This window comes from Sander vitreus, chromosome 21 (genome assembly GCF_031162955.1).
Source record: "Sander vitreus isolate 19-12246 chromosome 21, sanVit1, whole genome shotgun sequence".
Taxonomy (NCBI): Eukaryota; Metazoa; Chordata; class Actinopteri; order Perciformes; family Percidae; genus Sander; species Sander vitreus.
Genome location: NC_135875.1, coordinates 10,609,414 through 10,628,165, shown reverse-complemented (window position 1 = coordinate 10,628,165; position 18,752 = coordinate 10,609,414). Strand labels below are relative to the sequence as shown.

General features: G+C 39.4%; 2 protein-coding genes across 2 annotated transcripts; one reads left to right on the top strand and one right to left on the bottom strand.

Annotated features, from left to right (window-relative positions):
* The first annotated feature begins 208 nt into the window (after positions 1 to 208).
* Positions 209 to 13,010, top strand: LOC144535986 (zinc finger CCHC domain-containing protein 24-like). Its single transcript, XM_078278844.1, has 4 exons — positions 209 to 1,276; positions 2,341 to 2,541; positions 11,340 to 11,504; positions 11,854 to 13,010. The coding sequence occupies exons 1-4, from the start codon at positions 1,064 to 1,066 to the stop codon at positions 11,965 to 11,967; spliced, it is 693 nt and encodes a 230-aa protein (XP_078134970.1). The 5' UTR covers positions 209 to 1,063; the 3' UTR covers positions 11,968 to 13,010.
* A 611-nt stretch (positions 13,011 to 13,621) lies between these two features.
* On the bottom strand, positions 13,622 to 18,727 carry LOC144536445 (peptidyl-prolyl cis-trans isomerase A-like). Its single transcript, XM_078279588.1, has 6 exons — positions 18,477 to 18,727; positions 18,247 to 18,277; positions 16,464 to 16,552; positions 16,296 to 16,392; positions 15,148 to 15,223; positions 13,622 to 14,081 (listed from the first exon to the last, which is right to left on the bottom strand). Exons 1-6 carry the CDS (start codon positions 18,627 to 18,629, stop codon positions 13,946 to 13,948), a joined length of 582 nt encoding a protein of 193 aa, XP_078135714.1. The 5' UTR covers positions 18,630 to 18,727; the 3' UTR covers positions 13,622 to 13,945.
* Between the last annotated feature and the right edge of the window lie 25 nt (positions 18,728 to 18,752).

Sequence of the window (18,752 nt, the reverse complement as noted above, 5' to 3'; positions counted from 1 at the left end):
TGTTGTTGAGTCAACGGGCTGGAACGTGTCATTCACTATGGAGGATAATGACATTTTTGTCAGGAAGTTATTAGATTTGTTTCTATGGTGATATCACAGACACGACATTGTGGTATAGTAGAGCGGAATTTTGTTTACCAAAAATATTAAAATACCTAGATAATAGCCTACCTAGAAGGCATTACAATATTTTCAAAAGTTAAATGTGCTATTAAGCAGTTGTTCCCAATATTTGAATAATGTTAAACACTCAGTATCAACAGAAAACACTAGATGGCAGCAGACTACTTCTCCGCAATGAAATGTATAAATGCGATCAAAATAAAAAACATAGAAAGTCCTTCATGGTTTTCCTTAAAAAAAATAATAATTATATTTCATATCAGTTTTTAACAATATAGCCTAATCAAGACAGCCATCAGTTGTAAACAGCAGTAAGATAAGCGTCCGAAAAAACTAAGATGCAACAATTCATTTCATTTTATTATTTATCTCGAACAATCAACAATGTTGCAAAAGAAAAAATTAAATAAAATGAAAAGCACAAAATAAAACACTAACAATCAGAATTGACCAAAAACCAAAAAAATAAAATAAAATTTCTACAAGAAGATTTAGCACAAAAAGTCAAACAAAAAACAAAAAAAGACAACAACAATATATAGGCCTAAAGTTTTTGGTAAATACGTTATTCAGTGCTCACTTTCCCCCTTCCTTCTCGGATATAGCCTGTATGTAGGCCTATAGTAGCCTAAAGGAAAAGTTAAGCAGAACGATGCAAACTCATGTTGGACCTCCTATTCGCTGTGACGCAAGAGTGCTGGCTGGAGCGCTGCTTCACGCTTCCCACTGGCATTCAGGCTTTTGCGCTTCATGCTGCCACTGCACCCTCCCCCGTGACTGTTGTCCCGTTACTTGGGGTCCATCAGGGCTCCCCAGGTGAACACAAGGATCACACCCATCCAGCCGGAGCAAGGGGGATGACTGAAAGAAGTTGTGTGATCCAGACAATCCGGCGGTACTGACGGTGCTGTTCTAAGAGGCGCAGTCCTCCAAAAACAATATGATGTCTGCAATAGAGACTGGTGCCCCTGTGTACCAACCTGCACAGCTGCTCAACTGGGTCTATATGTCTTTGCAAGACACTCAGAGCAGCACTTTTGATGCGTTCAAAGCCGATTCGGACAGTTCTCCTCAGGACATCAACATCTCCAAGCGCAGCGCAGCTGATCTGAGCGCCAACTATCTCAACAACTTCTTCCATCTGAGGAGTGAGGTAGAATTCATGTCATGTTACGCTGTCATAACGCGCTTAGTAGGGATTAACACGTTGCATGGTAGTTTACAACATGCATGCGTTGTTAAAACTTTCATCCACTAATTCTTTTGTTTTTCTTTTGCTGCATGTCAAAAACCTCTCTCTTAAGATGAATATTATATAGGCCTACACGTTTCACTCCAGCTTATTTTGGTTACCCATACAGTAAACCTCACCTGCATGCCTTCATTGGGTCGCACTGTGGTGAGTGTGTAGTACATGAATATGTGTTTTGTACTCTGGTATAGTGCCTGAGTGTGTTCAGACTGTTCTGGTGTCAGTGTGCAGCTGGAGGAGGAATGGCAGGTTGAGAAAGACCTCTCACAAGGTTTTAAAAATGTTAAGAGTTCACCCTGGCCGGCCTCTGCTTGGTCAGAGGAGTATGCTGTGCTCACTCAGTGGGGCTTGGTGCTGCTTAATTTAATACTGACCCATTTAGGAAAAGTAAGGAAAATGGACATAACTCATTAAAAAGGGAGTTGTGGTTAAAATATTGGCATAAAAATCGCAATTTGCTGTACTTTTAACTTAGAAAATCACTTTTTAACCAAAAATAAATGAAACAATTCAAATGGCATACTGTAACTTACTGCACACATGCCACAGACATGCAGTGGTTTGATGTCTCATGCAGAACATTACCCACTGCAATGTGCATCTGATCACAATTCTCTTTCTGCTTCAGAGTAAACAGCCAGTGTCTGCAGGCTGTTCTTCATGTTTGCCCCTCTGGTGCCATAGCACCCGTCTCCTCCAGAAGCACACAATGATGCTGATTGTGCCATGCCTATAGAACAAGTTAGAAGAATGCATTACAAAGGCATTTTGTTCTGACGAGGAAATGGACACTATTGGCCCACAGTGTAAATGCAGTAAAGGCAGCACATCTGCAGAATTGAAATAATGTCGGCTACTGTCAGAGACACAAACGGGAGAATCAATCAGGGTGATGGACTGACGTGCTGCCTGAAATGGTCTTTCATTGAAGAGTCACAACAATATACTTCTTTTTTCTCTGACAGGCCTTGAACAACAATTACTACAAGAGCTCCTCACCCTACGGGTCCCTCAACAATATCGTGGACGGCCTGAGCTCTCTGGCGGACCATTTCTCTGACCTCTCCCTGTCCCCTGAGACACGCAAACCCAGCAAAAGGCCGCCGCCCAACTACCTGTGCCACCTTTGCTTCAACAAAGGCCACTACATCAAAGATTGCCCTCAGGTGAGCCAGTCAGTGGTGCTGCACATTAGTCAGGTGCAGAAACTGCTGTGCAGTGTGTTGAGCTATCCATAAAATGTGTCAGCATGTTTCATAGAACATATGAGGTGCTGTCTGATGAGGTGAAAGTCATTATGGGAATATGGTGACATCCTTGATCTGGTTCTCACTTCAAATTCACAAGCTTCCTCCTAGTTGTAGGTAGACTATTCAATCCAAGTTAAGAATAATATGTTTGTATTCTTTTTTCAGTGTGAAATAGATTCCTCAGCACATATTTGAGTTAGATGTACCACCACAGGTTGGTAATGAGCAGCAGATGCCAGATTGGATCTGGGAGCTGACTTTAATGAAAGATGATAGGTTTCTCTGTGGAACTAGGCACAACCTCTACTCCAAACAAGATAGAAATATTACCACTGCTTTATGTGCAGCTGCGGTTCCCCATTGATCATGTTCATAGGGAAATGCCTGACATTTGTTTTACGTGAAATGCAAATAATCACATGGCTGATGGACAGGAATCAAAGTAGCAAAAAGTTGAAATTCAAATAGCTGGTAAACTCTTACTGGTCAATTTATGTAAAAGAGTTTAAGTAAGTGTAATTGCTTTCTTTTCGGAGGCAAGCAGAGGTTTTGCTAGTGTGAAAGCTGAAACATAATTCCATAGATAATAATACGTAGTGATCTTCTTGCAATTTCTTCATTGTCAAACATCTAATAGGGGGTAGGCTATTGCTAAAACATAAGACGTTGATGCAAGAGATCAATTTATATGCTATAACATTTAAAAATATTTAATTTTACAACACGGGTAGCCACATTCGTTGGTGTGTTAAATTCCTGCTTGTGTGAGGTTGAAACCATAGTTGGATTTTTTTTCGGAAATACACTTATTTGCTCTCAAGGCGAGAGTTAAGCGTCTGACGTCTTTACCGTAAATATGTTGCTGGAGCCAGCAGCTTGTTAGCTTAGCTTAGCATAGAGACTAGCAAGTCTGGCTATGTTCAAAACCAGTGAATTGTCGGTTTTACACTTTGATTTTTGTATGGATTAAAGAAATAAGATATTTTAATAAATGCGCTTTAGATTGTGTTACCTTTGGACATAGCCAGGCTAGCAGCCCCACCCCCGTTTCCAGTCTTTATGCTAAGCTAAGCTACCCACGCCAGCTAGCCTACATATTTACTGTACAGACATGACCGGTATCAATCCTCTCATGTAACTCTCTGCCAGCAATTGAATAAGCTTATTTCCCAAAATATTCCTTTAAGTAAAAAACAAGGAACAGAAATGTGGGAAGAGTACATCTATCAGCTCACATCTGTCCTGGCCACATTTTGATCATTCTCTCCTCTAGCCTTGTCTCTGAGAGCTTGTCACCTTCATCACTGCCAACACAGAGAAGATTGGTGCAGTTCAGCAGTGAACACAGACAGTGGAGGAATGTGAGGAATGTGGAGAAAATAATTTGCAGTAAGCTTATAGCTCTTAACATTTTCACATCTGTGCACACCTGGACTAACGCAGCAGAAAGTGTGTGTTACTGTCGGTTTTGTCAGATTCAGACATACGTTTGAAAATGGCTGAGAGTTTATTTCAAACATCTTTTTAAACTGACATTTATTTTTGAGTATATATCAGTCTTTTGGGCCTCATTGATGTATAACCTGACTAGAAGGAAAACTGTGTAGGCTACACCCTTAAAACACCAGTTTTTGCACAACATGTTTCTTTCAAATGAAGAATAGAGAGGCAAACATTAAAGCATTGAAAAATCACTTTAAAAGCAGTTTTTTAATGGAGCAGAATAAAACATATTATTAGCAGCAGTGAGTTCCTTTGGACTGTTTGTTGCGGGCTTCCATAGCTGACTGGTTTGCAATGGAGCTGCAGTGGACAGGAATCAAAGAATGTCACGACTCAGTAAGATGAGAGAAGAAGCACACAGGAAGTGGGTGTGCGGGGCCTTTAACGGCCTCTCTCTGGGTGGAATGGGGCCCATGTCAACTCTAAAAAGTCAGCTTTCTTTGATAAAGGAACACATGGTACCTCAGTGGAAGCCTTAGGAGATGAAAAATAATGCTACTTAAGGTGGAGCCCATGCATTTGAGTTGCAGCCACACTGAAAGGTATTAGATATGCTATCCATGCTGTGAGTGTTAAACATCCTCTTGACAGCATAGTGGAGAGTTGGGTTACTTTCTTCACTAGAGGGTTAAGACGTCAAAGGATTACTCTGAGATATTTACGATTCTTCTTTGCAGCCATGCCCCTTTAAATGTGCAAAATCTGGAAACCATTTCTGCTGGCTGGCTGTCAGCCGCTCTCGCTCTGCTTTAGAAAGATGATGTCAGATTTGATCATGCGTTGCTAATATTTCAGACCCATCGCAAGATTACGGCCGTTGTCATGACAAAAGGCCTCTTCAGTTGAAGTTGGGCTGAATGTTCTTCTGAAGCTGTAACTAATAATGAACAAACTACTTTTTGTTCTTGTTGGCTGGAATCTGAGCCATTTTAGCTCTGAAATACTGTACCTACTGTTGGTACACTTTTGATGTCTTACTATGTGTTGGGTTGCAGAAAAATCTCTTAACTTAATGTCTTCATCTGAAAATCATCGGTCTTCTGTACTGTTTTGAATGTAAAACTGTTTCCATTTTCACCTGAGCGACCAAATGAGTTGCACATTTAACACCTTTTACCCCTTAACCCAGGGTCACAACATTTCTAATGACCCTTTGCCAATTAAGTAGCTGAACCCGGGTAACTGTAAAGAGAATACACTAGTGACAGTGTGCTGACAGTACATGGGTGTATGGTGGGAAGAGCCTGGGCTAAATAAGGAGAGCATTGTTTCTCCAGAGGGGCCGTGGAACCTAAGGTCAGGAAGTCAGCCTGTATTGTTCGCTCAGCTCTGCTTGGCTGCAGTCATCTCCGTCTCTCTCTGTCTCTGTCTCTGTCGCTGTCTCTGTGTCTATGCAGAGGAGCGGCTGTAGGACACTCGTTTAAAGGGCCAGTGATCAGCTTCCCAGAAATGTCTGCATCCAGAATGTGTTTTTGGAAACAGTGGGTAGCACAGGAAGTGGGTGTATGTCTTTACAGTTACAGTTTAATCAGGTTTGAATGGAAGGCAAACGTCTGCTTTAATAATTACTTTGGAAAGAGGAACTTGTGATAACTGCAAGACTTTAAGAAGGAATATATTGATTTATATTTGGTCTTTCAAGACTGAAACAGATAGTTTTAAATTACTTATTTATCATCCCATAATCCAATATCCTTACAATAACTCTATTTTTTTGCTCATCACTAAAGGAAAAGTTCAACATTTTTACCAGGAAATAGCCTTAGCGCTTTCCCCCCCTTCATTTTCATACGGATTAAACAGACAAGATGCAAAGTGTAAATTTGTGAACTTTCCCCCAGTTTCCACTCTTTGCGTTAAGCTAAGCTAGCTGGCTGCTGGCAGTAGCTTCATATTTAGCGTAGAGATATGAGAATGGTATCAACCTACTTACTTACTCTTGACAAGAAAGTGTATTTACCAAAATGTCAAACTTTTCCTTTAACGTAACATAATATCCCACAGTATTTAGTAATTCAGACAGATTTATTTATTCTTTATCAGACAGGAAAAACCTCTACTATTAAGACCACCATCTAACACCACAACATAAAAATCAATGACATTCTAGTAGCATCCTTTAGCAGCACTTTAATATTTCACCCTCATTTCCATTACCTCCCCCTCTGTAATCCACAATAACCATCCAGGATAACAAAAGTGATGTGTCTTGAAAACATGCAACCACGTAAAAACTGAGCTCTTCAGCATTCTTTTCCTATATGTTCATTAGCTTTGAGTAGATGACAGCCTCTGTTTATCAGAGGGCGTCTATCTACCCCACATAGCAGGGTTTCCTCATTCTTGCTCATCCTCCTCAACAGATGATCCGGCCAAAAGCAACAGACAGCATACTGAGGACAGATAAGACTTTTATCAGCAGTGAAAACAAAAGGACCAGAGCAACAGTAATCAGACAGTGTTGCTTGAGATTCACCACGTATTCGGCGATGAACTGCATCGCTCCCACCTGAAGTAGTGTCCTGTCCAAAAACACAACACTGATCCCATTATCAATATTCAAATCATAGATATAAAACAATAACAATATCTATGATTTAATACAAGTCAAACCTGTCAAAAATAAAAGTTAGTCGTGAGGTTCAAATCTAATTACTGAATTTGGAAATAGCTGTTTACAAAACAATCTAACCTGGACTATAGTGTTCTGAAGGGTTCAATCATATTAAATGATCTTCATTTCATTTCAAGTTCCGTTGTCATGGATTTATAGAAGTTCAAACGGACATTTCTTTTCTTAAACTTGTTTTGTGTTTACAGTATCCATTATGTTGTCTCCTAATGTTGTTGGTTATAAAATAAATTAAAATTACTACTTAATATGGTGGTTATAAGAAGTACATGTTGGGGAGGTATAGCACATTTTGAATTTGTGGGAGCTATAACACATGTTTTAGATTTTAAAACAACAATATTAACTAATGGTATTTGGGGGTGCCATACAAAATTTTGTGATTAAAAAAAGTTTGCATACACAATTCTGGGATTCAGGGGCTCTACAGCAAATTTGGGGATTTGAGTTGCTATCAAAGATCTAGATCAGCCCTGCTTAAAGTTAAAGTTACTCATTTATTATGAGGGAGGATTAATGACAGAAAGACAGAAAGGATTTATCTCCTTAATGGATTTTTTCTCACACTTATTTGCTAGCAGGTTGTCTGCATTTGGTTGAGTAGAGGGTATGAAGGTAGCAATTCACTCATTAACAGATGCTGTGAAATGCTGTTATGCCTACTGTACACCTATCAGAGACATTTTCACTGCCATTTCAAAATAAATTCTTGTGCGTTCTTGTTTTCCCAATTGACAGCCGTTAAAATGTATCATTCTCACAGTGCAACACTGACTGTAACTGCACCAACTACTGAAAATGACAATGAAATTCAACTCATTGGCAACCTACAGTCATAAGATTTTCCCTTCTTGAATCTCGCTCAGCTGGGTTTTTTAACAGACGTTGGGAATATTGTGCTGTTGCATTTCTTGTTTGTCTGCCAGCCCACCTGCCCCTGTCACTCACCCTTTGCGAAACATAACGCCACTTTACAGCTGTGTGTGTCATCAACATGCCCACAGCCAGGACTGGCGCTCAGTCAGACTCTGGATGGAGCAGAGTGTGTTTTGGTCGATAATCCTCCTTCTATGAAAACAGCACTGTGCGTTAAATAGATGCTGAGAAGATTAATGTCTGTGAATGTGTGTGGGTGTGTGTGTGTGTGTGAGGAAATCATTCCGTTAGTTTGGCTGCATTGGCTGCGTGCTCTAAACAAAGGGATTGATGCAAGATTGAAAATCTGGAGATAAATAAATAACCAGCAATTCATTGATTATTGTAAACAATTACTCAACTAATCTTTTGACCTCTCTTTGGATGCAGTAATAATTGTCTTCCATTAAAAAAAAAACTCTCTCTCTCTCTTTAAGGAAAATGGAAAGTCATTTGTTTGTTGCTTAAACCCTCCATTAATTTCATAAGATAATGAAAAGTATCACTCAGACCTATTGCTGTGGATTTCAGTCCAGGCAGTAATGTGTTGTTTTGCTTTGGTAACAGCTGGGCTTCTCCCTGATGCTGTGGGGGTCTGATACAAATTAAACCCAGCGAGGGAGAGAGAGCACTGCGGGTTTGTTAGTGTGGAGTAATTGACCACATGGTATCCAATAGGCTTAGTGTTGCTGTGTTCTCCAGGATGAATGTCTCATGGGGTTATGGAAGTGGGGGAGAGAGTGAATGAGGGAGAGAGAAAGGAGGAGGGGGTGGGGGGGAGTATTTGGAGTAGTCCATTGTTTATCCTGATGGTTTCCAGATGATGGCAGAGGGAGGCAGCCAACCTCCTGGGCCTCTCTCACCAGGCTACAAGGATCCAGGCCAAGCTTATCTGCTGCAGCCCTTAAAATCTGGCTTTACATCGCTCTGCATACTCTGGGGCTGATTTAAGTTACACAACTGGAGTTATGGCTTTTGGATGGGATGAGTTGTTAATGCACATAATAAATTAATTTAACATCTATTAATCTTAAAACAATGTCATTTCTAACACATCTCTCAGGCTGCAAAGATCTTCCATCAAATATGAAGAATCTGTTTTAGGGGGAAATGTAAATTCTTTACTGTACAAAAAAAAGGTGGCCAAAAAACAATTGTTTTTTTAAGCCTAAAACATCATTCCTTTGTGTTTTTAGCCATACTACTGGTGTGGCTTCAGGGATGGAAATGTTAGTCACTCAGTTGATCCACTACTTTGGTCCATACTAAAACATCTTTAAAAAAACTATTGGATGGATTAACGTTAACTTTGGAACAGACATTCATTGTCCCCAGAAGATGGAGCCTGATGGTTTTGGAGATCCCCTGACTTTACGTGTAGTTTGTAGCGTGGTTTAAAGTGACATGTCCTGACAACTATTGGCATGAAATTTGGTACAGGCATTCATGCCCCCCTCAGGATGAATAGTAATAACTTTGGTGACCCCTTAACTTTTCATTTAGCACCATCATCAGATCAAAAATTGTATTTCTCTATACTTTGGTTTATTAATCAAATAGCTGCAAAACTAATGGCATTGATGTTCTTTGTGTTCAGTGCTAATTAGCAAATGTTAGCATGGTAACACACTAAACTAAGATAGTGAACATGGTAAGCATTATAACTGCTACACATCAGCATGTTAGCATTGCCATTTCAAACATGTTAGCATACTGACGTTAGCATTTAGTTTAAAGCACCGATGTGGCAAAGTGAGCCACTAGCATGGCTGTCGCTAGCATGGCCATGCTGTCGCTAGCATGGCCATGCTGTCGCTAGCATGGCCATGCTGTCGCTAGCATGGCCATGCTGTCGCTAGCATGGCTGTAAACTTGTAAATACATTTTCAATTTTTGCCGCGAGTGTTGCACCCTTTTTCATTGAAATATTGTGATATGATCAAATCATGTTACTGTTTTACAAAACACCTAAAATGGCATTTAACTAACCGCTGTGTAAAATTGTTTCATGCTTTCCACATAATTTTGCACACATTAGCTATAGCCTATTGTGATAGATCGATATTGATAGATATTGGAAAATAAAATCCTGACTAATATTGAGATATCAATCTTGGCTATATTGCCCATCCCACACACACATTGTCTTAGTTCAAAAAATATTTATTTAAAAAATATTAACTATCCAAAAATGCATCTTCAAGGCAGACAATGAAAAATATTCCTCTGTGTGTTGAATAGACTTGTTTTGTCATGAGTGCAGAAGGCTTGACGATAGATTTGTGCATTTCTCTGCATTCACTCAAACTTTCCTGCTTTCCATAAGAGCCTCCAGTCACTGTTGGGTCATGAGTTTGATTTTTATTTGCCGGTTGTCAGTGTCTCATCTTTGATGGGACCTGTGGAAACTCCGGACTGTGCCATGCCCTTTGCTGCCCTGTGGGCTCCAGACTTTAGGTAGAGTTTGTTTTGCTTGTTCTGCAGAATGAAAGCTGTTTCCTCCCTCAGGAAGATGATGCTCCGTCTGCTCTCCCTTTAGGCGCTTGGGAAAGAGGGCTGCCATCAAAAGTGACCTCCCACAGTGCCTCATGGTGGCTAAATGATGCAAACTCAGGAATCAAAATGCTTCACAGTGGCCTTCACAGTCAGGGACTTGACCTTTGGAACCTTAAACATATTTTGTTAAACGCATGTAGTCCTGGAAATGAATAAAATTATCTGTAAGAAGTTTTGAACCAGACATACTCTATGTTCCTGCTGTGAAATCAAAACAAGATTCGAATTTTGGCTCCTCTGGTGGTGCAGATTCTTAATTTCGACTTGCCCTACTTTTCAGCCGAGGTGCTTTTAATTTAAACCAGTCTTGTCGAAATGATTTAGTTGTGATGGGTTTAAGATTTTGTCATGTTATACAAGTGCAGAGTTCATCTGGGTTTTATTTCCTCCCCGCTAAGATCTTTTGTGTCCTGATTGGTGGATCGGAGCCAGCTGGGAGGGATGACTGAGAGGCTAAGGTATTTGTCCTATAGAAGGGAGGGCCTCTCCCATTGGTCCCCCCACAGGCTGGGGCCTTCTTTTATGGTCCCTCGGGAACACAGCTGGAGGGCGGGAGTTCATTTCTAATGGGAAAGCTGAGACTCCTTCATTTCTGTCCAACGAATACATTACACTTAAACATTACAATATATCCCAACTTCCTTAAAATATTCTACAGCTTCTATATTTCTACACTGTCCTTCTACAGTTTAGATAATTTAGGTTTCTTTGAAATGCAAGGCTCACCCTTCCAGGGCCGCAGTAATCAAGCATCAAAGCAAATGAGCTCTTTAACTTGGATTGACAGAAGCCACAATTAATCCATCTCATTCCTAAGACAAAACTACTCCATAAACTCGACTCTCTTGAACACCAACAGGGCTGCTATCACTTCCCGTTCTAACCACGCAGAGCTTTGAATTGGCTGCCGTCCAAAGAAACCAAATAGGTCAGTCTCCTCCAGTTAAAGGTGGCGAGAGGCAAAAGCCAAAATGTTTGCAAAGCTGTCAACATTTACACGTTGAGAAATGTCTCATTTTTAATTACTAAGTAATGTAAAGCTTCAAGTAGGTTGCACACAAGGTCAGTAATGTCTGTTGTTTGTTGTCTGCTGTATATTTCTGTTCAGGCTCGACCCAAAGGTGAAGGCCTGACCCCGTATCAGGGAAAGAAGAGGTGTTTCGGTGAATATAAATGCCCTAAATGCAAGAGGAAATGGATGAGCGGGAACTCCTGGGCCAACATGGGACAAGAATGTATCAAGTGCCACATCAACGTTTACCCTCATAAGCAGGTAAAAGTACACCAGAACTACAAACAGAAGAAATCAGAAAATATACAGGCGAATGCTTCACTGCACAAATGGCAGAAACCCAATGTATGCTTTGTGACTGTGGGTTGTTACGGTATATTTCCTTGTAGTTTGACCCTTGAGGCCAAGAGCTGCTTTATGTTTTCTCTCTAAAAAAATAATAGAGAAATCAACCTTAAATAAAACATTACACAACATAATTTGTGTGTAACTGTAGAGTGTAAAGTCCTCCACAGGTCATTAAAACACTTAAATACCCAGAAACAGCACTGAGGACTTAAACCTTAACAGCTCTGTCTGTGATGAGTAATTGCCCGTTTCTTTGTTCCAGCGCCCTCTGGAGAAACCGGACGGGTTAGATGTATCGGACCAGAGCAAGGAGCATCCACAACACCTGTGTGAAAAATGCAAAGTCCTCGGCTACTACTGCCGCCGCGTGCAATAACACACTCTACTCGCCTTACGTACTCCTCCAAAGTTTTATCAAAAAGGGACTTATATTTGAATTACTAAAACTACAAGATTAACTTTATTGTACTGTAATGCATCTAACAGTTTATTGTCATGACATATTCTCTTTGACACTGTGACTCTCAGTATAGGAGGCTCATTTTTCTACAGGCTCTTTCAGTGGAGACGAGTACTTTGCATTTGCTGGGTTCTTGTAACTTACTTAGTTATCATTATGTGAATATTCTTAACTATGAATCTCCCCAACTGTGAATTAAGAAACTTTGCTCTGTGTCTGTCTTTGCTCATGTCCAACATGTTGGAACGAAAGTGAAGTTTCCAGATGAAGATTCTCCTTTACATGTTTGTATATTCCAGAAATAACTTAAATGAAATGTTTTCTGTATAAAATATGCAACAAGTCTTTACTAAGAAGGATATGCACTATTAGTGTGTATCTGCATTATTATCTGTATTATCAGTACTGGAGGGTACATACTTTTTGAATATATTTTGTAAGCTATTACTGTTTTTTTGATTATTACACTTTGTGAAGGAATATATAAGCCAACTAACATTTACTCTTAAGTATGTGCCTGTATTTCTGAAGACACCCTTTAGGAAGGCTGTCTTCCAAGAAGCAATGCAATATGATAGAAACATTTTGTTTCCTGAAAAATAGAATTACAGCCGTTATATTTTGGCACCCAGTGCTAAGAAAGACTCAAAGTGCTTTTTCTAATGGGTCAGAAGTTGTAATGTCTCATAATGTAACATGAGACAAAAAAGCAGTAAAAAGCTGAACGTACCAAAGATCATGAAGGATTAAGCGGAAGGTTGCATGTGCACGTTGATTTCGAGGCGTTTTGGATTTCAATGAAAGTGTGATGATAAATGAACATGGAACAGAAATACACAGACTTTTAATAGTTTAAAATGGGTGAAACACCATTTAATGTGCCTTAGTTTAAGTGACCCATGAGATTGATCCCTTGAGCTCCCTAAAATGTTTTTGTATTAAAATGTATTTAAACACAGTTTCTATGGTATTCTTTAAAACTGCGTTTGTCTCTAGTAACATTAAGATAATTGTTTTTAATATATCCATGTGTTAGTGGAGTTTTTCCTTTTTGTTGGTGTGTGTGTGTGGGGGGGGGGGGGTCCACATTTTGCTGTACAGTATAGCTGTCTTCAACATTAACTGATCCAGATGTTGCACATTTCCATCTCCATCTCTCTTAATATTTTTCAAGCATCTGGTAAAATTTACTTATGGCAAATCAGATTTGGCTTAAGATCCTTCAGTACACTGTGATACAAAATGCCATGCAGAGAATCCCCCCCGAAAAAAAAAAGAAAAATTTCCCTATGCAGCAGCATTTAGATCTGACATTTTAGACCTTAATTTGTCTGGGCAGATGACAGCAGAATAAATACTTAGCGGAATAAGACCATTACTCAACTGCGGCTGATGAGGAAAACAGAAGGTGGGAAGAATGATACTGATCTCATTCCTCAGCTGTCGATAAAACATTCACCTTCTCCCATAAATGGACATACCTTTAATTCAAACAGGTTCAGTTGTTTGAGTTAAAGTGACCAAACAAGAAAATCTTTGCAAAAGAAAACAATTGGCAAGAACAAGCTCACATATTTAGAAAAAAAATCTTTATTTTTTGCAAATTACTGCCTTTCCCAAACCAGTTTCTTTGACTATTCAAGTACTAACATCTTTAAGTACAATAGAAGCCGTACTTTGTGTTCTATATTACAAGTTCACATTTTTGACACAGTTAAGTGTGTTAGATGCTACCTGGATAAAGACTAACACAGAATTGAAGTGTTAATATCTCTTGCCAGCAAAGAGAGGTAGCACTCTGTGCTACGACTGAAGAAAGAGCCTCTTTCACTCGGACCTTCACATTGAAATGACAGCAGGAGATGAGAATACGACTGTGTCCACTGCTCAGAGTCTACTCAAGCTCTCCACAGTCTGCGATAGTGATCCTCTTGGAGGTTCGCCCAGACCGTGAACCGTACGACTCCACTCTCTTGACCACGTCCATTCCCTCCTTCACGCTGCCAAAGACAACATGCTTGTTGTCCAGCCTAAATGAAGAAAGAGGTTTATTATCACTGCCCCGGACTGTGAGACAATCCATGATGCACCCAGCAGGGTTTCACTCATGGCTTTCTGTTGGGTGATGCCACTACTTCAGCACTGATTCTGCTCTTTTAGGCCATCAATCAAATCCTCACAAATCCTTTTTTGCTATCGTGTCAAAACATTACAAGAATTCACATCTTCCACCAAGAATTTTATTCCCAGCAGGGTGAGAAAAAACCCCATCTGAAACAGCATTTTAACAATAACCGGACATTTCTTTATACGCATTTTAAAAGCTGCAATAACAAAAGCCTTCCAAAGGCAGCAGAATTTTAAGATTGGATGGTATACCAAAGCTATTTAACTGAATGGAATCTCTGGGACATTACTATTTTAAAAATGTAAGACATTTAAGACACTTTTTGTATATAGCTGAAGTGAGAGAGGAGCCTCTGACACCACAATTACTTGCTGATATCTGGACTGTAAAGACTGTGGTGGTGAATTGGAGTGCTTTCAAGTTCGGATCCTGGGAAAGCAACAATACTCAACCTAAAACAAACTGTCCCGGAGTTGCTGCTCTTTTTGTCCATATCGTGTGGGACTCACCAAACTCACATTGTACTAAATGTTTCAAAGTTTGCAGTGTACAACTGCACAATGCAACCACTCACAGAATTTAGGCAACGTGGTTAGTTATGTCTTGTTTGTATTGTTTATTTATTTTTTTTGTATTTCCTAATATTAATTATATTGTCATTTTAAGTTTAAAATGGCCAGACACACATTTCTCAAGATCTGTACTTTAAAAAGGCAAATCTACAGATGCTTTTAGATCCGAGTTAGACCCCAGAGAATGTGAGCTTAAGTTGTGGTGAAACTGACACCGTGGAAGAGCAGAATAATTCTCCCATTTTATTTCTGTATATTTTGGGGTTAAGTATTGATGTGTCTGTTTTTGTTCAGTTTTGCTCATTGCACACTTTTCCAGACAGGCCAATAATGGTGGAATGAAATAGAATAACTACAGTAGCATCAACCCTTAGAGTGTTGTTTGTCAGCACATACCATTCGGTTTTACTGGTGCAGATGAAGAACTGGGATCCGTTGGTGTTGGGTCCAGCGTTGGCCATAGACAAGATACCTACAATGCAGCAATTAAAACGTCATTTTAAATCATGTCATGGATTTAAAGTAACAAAAATAGCCTGCAGAGTTTACGGTCACCTGAGCTACAAAGAGCGATGAGTGAACAGATTTTACAATTTGTTGCATCACAGTTGAGAAACAATGTGATTCATGGATCACTTGCATACATATATGTACATTTGAATAGCATGGCCACAGAAGACATTTTGACATGTCACAGCAAAGAAAGCACAGGTGAAAATAATACAATGAATGATGGCTGAATTTCATTCAGCTGCTTCAGTTTCAGGGTCCTGGTATAGTGTATGCTGGCTCACTGCCCCCAATCACTGGGACACTTTAATAGTAAATAAATAAGCCATTGCTAATGTTATCAGTAACACCTGTACTTTTACTTCTATGACAAGTCAAAATGTCTGCAGAGAATAAAAGGACTATTTCACCATTATCTAAAACTTCACTAAGTTACTTTATAACAGATTACTCAAACATTTGCATGATGCTGCCACCTGGTGGTGAAAATGAGCAAGACAAACATCTTATTGCAGTGCAGAACAGTATGCATCATGTTTATTTTCCAGTAAATAAAATGTTCTTGCACAGGTATAATATGGCACCCACAGTGGCCATGGCTCATTCTAAACATTTACGTCAACATGTTTAATCTGTTCTTTGTTTGTGTTTGATTCCAATATATTTATCAGTCTGGTTTTCAATGCATTACTATAGAGATTTCCTGAAACACAATATTTTATCCGTCTGCCACATATACTGCAGCTTCTCAAGTGTGACATTTAATGTGTTTGCACTGTGCTGTTAAATCTCATTATACTCTGCAGTGATTAAGTTGACTGTCTTAAAGGGTTTTTTTTTCCCTTCAACCTGGACCCTATTTTCCTATGTTTTTATGTCTAAGTGACTGATGGGAACAACAATCTTTGAAACTGGTCCAATGTTAGGCAAAATTGCTGCAGTCAGCAGCAGCGAAACAGGCTACAATGTAAGTTATGGGGCAATTGTAAAGCTTGTATTTAACTTCACGTTAAGTCACACACACACACGATTACCAGGTCCAGTGTGCTTCAGCTTAAAGTTCTCATCAGGAAACGTCCTTCCATAGATAGACTTCCCTCCAGTTCCATTGTGGTTCGTGAAATCTCCACCCTGAAAAAATATCACTGTCATTGCACTGCAACAGCTGGACAACAAAAGGGACACAAACGAAAAAGGCCTACCTGGCACATGAACTGAGGGATCACCCTGTGGAAAGTTGATCCCTTGTAACCAAAGCCTTGCTCCCCCGTGCACAGCGCTCTGAAGTTCTCTACGAGAAAGGTTTGTGTCAGATTCTCTCTCTGACAATCCACACAGGTCTGTGGTTTCCCAAAGTATTATGCAGGAACACAAGTGGATCCCAGCAACAACAAAAAAACTTGAATGTACGACTGACTTGCTAGAAAAACATGTTTTGGAATCATCATATCAGTTTTTAATAGAAGAAATGATCTGTTACTTAAGTCACACTCAGTAAAAGTACTCATTCATATATTATATGAAAATTTTTTTGGATTAACATTAATGGTGCATTAATGTGCATGTTGCATTTTACTACTCTAGATGTTTATGGTTATGCCGATTTAAATTCCTTTATATACTGTTGAATAGTTTAATCTAAAGCAATGCATCATATTCTTTAAGATCATGTGTTTGCAGCGTCTCTGTCCTGTGAGAACCACGCATCAACTTTTCATGAGCTCAGAAAACTGCCCTGTTTTCAGCTTTGCAACAATGCATTTTCCAGCTTTCTTACTTTATTTGGATCCCCCATTAGGACTAAAATAAACATTGGCTATTTATCCTGGGGTCCACACAAACAGTCAAACACACATAGACACGACAGCCACATAAACACAACAGCCCATCCGATTGAATTAAAGTGAACCTAGTATGTTTTTCCGTATTTTCTTTCATAGTTATAATGTTACAATGTCAGATTTTTATGTTTAACGTGGCCAGAGCTTCGAATAATGAGGTAAACGTATTTCAGAGAAATCCCATTTACTGCGGACACATATCCGGTTGGATAGTATTTAGTTCAGAAGTTTTTATCTGCAATTTTTGATGGTAGAAAGTGTGCTTCAGGCTCGGAGTGAAACCACAGCGGAGATTCCAGAGACTGCTGACCAATCAGAGCAGACTGGGCTTTTTCAGTAGGGGAGCTTAAAGAGACATGCCTCCAACAGAGCGTCTCAGACTGAGGGGGAATACAGATGCAGCCGCCATGGGCAGTATGAGAAAAATAAGTGTTTTTTGAACATTAAAGCAAGTAAACATGTTCTAGTAGAATCACAAAATACAAGTATGAATCGGAAAACAGTATATAATAGGACTCCTTTAACAATCAAGTACAGAAGAGGAACAAAATTGGCATCCTTTTAACAAACAAAATTATAAATCAATCATAGTTCTTTAAGAATTCATGGCAACCTTGATTTACCTCCCTTTCACCATTCTTCTTACAAATAAATAGTCATTCTTAAATAAACTTAAATCCTTGTCTGTATGACCTTAAATTATATATTTATACATCCTGCAGCCATACCAAATAAATAAGGTATTAAAACAGTTATTATTTTTTTGGATAGTTTATTTAGTAGGAGGGGAATTTTCTCAACACACAAAGAAACACTTCAGTCTTCAGTTTATCACGCTGTATCACCTGTACTACCTTTTATTCGTTTATTATTTTCTTTGTAATGTACTCTGTATTCAATTGTTGTATTACTGTTGTTTTTACATTTAGTAAACCGAGTTGTTTTTAAACGTGCTATATAAAATACTGGCATTGACATTGACTGTATCACTGGACAGGAAGGTTTGTAATCTAAAAAGTAACTAAAGCTGTCAGACAAATGTAGTGGAGTAGAAAAAACAATAATTGCCTCTCAGATGTAACTTAGTGGAGTAGACGTGTGAAGTTGAACAAAATGGAATTTCAAGCAAAATACTTGTTCTTACCTGCGGTTTTTGGCACAGCGTCGGCGTTGAGCTGCAAAAGAAAAATGCCCTCAGGGTCAAACGTGAACAGGTTCTCTGGAAAACTTGAGACTCAAAGACTGTCAGTGAACCTTACTGAAAGGACACGCGACGGATTGTAGGTGTTTAGCAGCTGTCGTTTTCGTATTCATTCAAAAGCAAACATTAAGAAACTGAAAGTAAAAGCTGTTTAGATGTCTGAATCGCCTCACCTCAAAGGTTACCCTGCCGAGAGGCTGGTTGTCTGCAGCAATGTCAAAGTAAACCGTGGGGTTTTTGTTGGCAACTGTAGGGCCGCTGCTGTACATGCGCGCGGCGGTAAACGCCAGAGAACATACCTTTATCCTGTTTGATAAAATTAACATTTTTCCAAGCTAATGCGACTCAGTTAACTCGCTCGGGCCGTGAATGAGTAAGCGTAACGCTTACACGGGAGACAGACGAGGAGGAAGTTCTTCCTACACAACCGGACGTACATCTTTACAGAG

What these genes read in the sequence shown, in the direction of transcription:
- LOC144535986 (XM_078278844.1), top strand. Translation starts at nt 1,064, where the DNA reads ATGATGTCTGCAATAGAGACTGGTGCCCCTGTGTACCAACCTGCACAG. An exon ending in TCTTCCATCTGAGGAGTGAG is followed by an intron (nt 1,277 to 2,340) that starts GTAGAATTCATG and finishes TTTCTCTGACAG; the next exon opens with GCCTTGAACAACAATTACTA. An exon ending in ACGTTTACCCTCATAAGCAG is followed by an intron (nt 11,505 to 11,853) that starts GTAAAAGTACAC and finishes TCTTTGTTCCAG; the next exon opens with CGCCCTCTGGAGAAACCGGA.
- LOC144536445 (XM_078279588.1), bottom strand. Translation starts at nt 18,629, where the DNA reads ATGTTAATTTTATCAAACAGGATAAAGGTATGTTCTCTGGCGTTTACC. An exon ending in TCGGCAGGGTAACCTTTGAG is followed by an intron (nt 18,278 to 18,476) that starts GTGAGGCGATTC and finishes TTTCTTTTGCAG; the next exon opens with CTCAACGCCGACGCTGTGCC. An exon ending in CGCTGTGCCAAAAACCGCAG is followed by an intron (nt 16,553 to 18,246) that starts GTAAGAACAAGT and finishes CCTTTCTCGTAG; the next exon opens with AGAACTTCAGAGCGCTGTGC.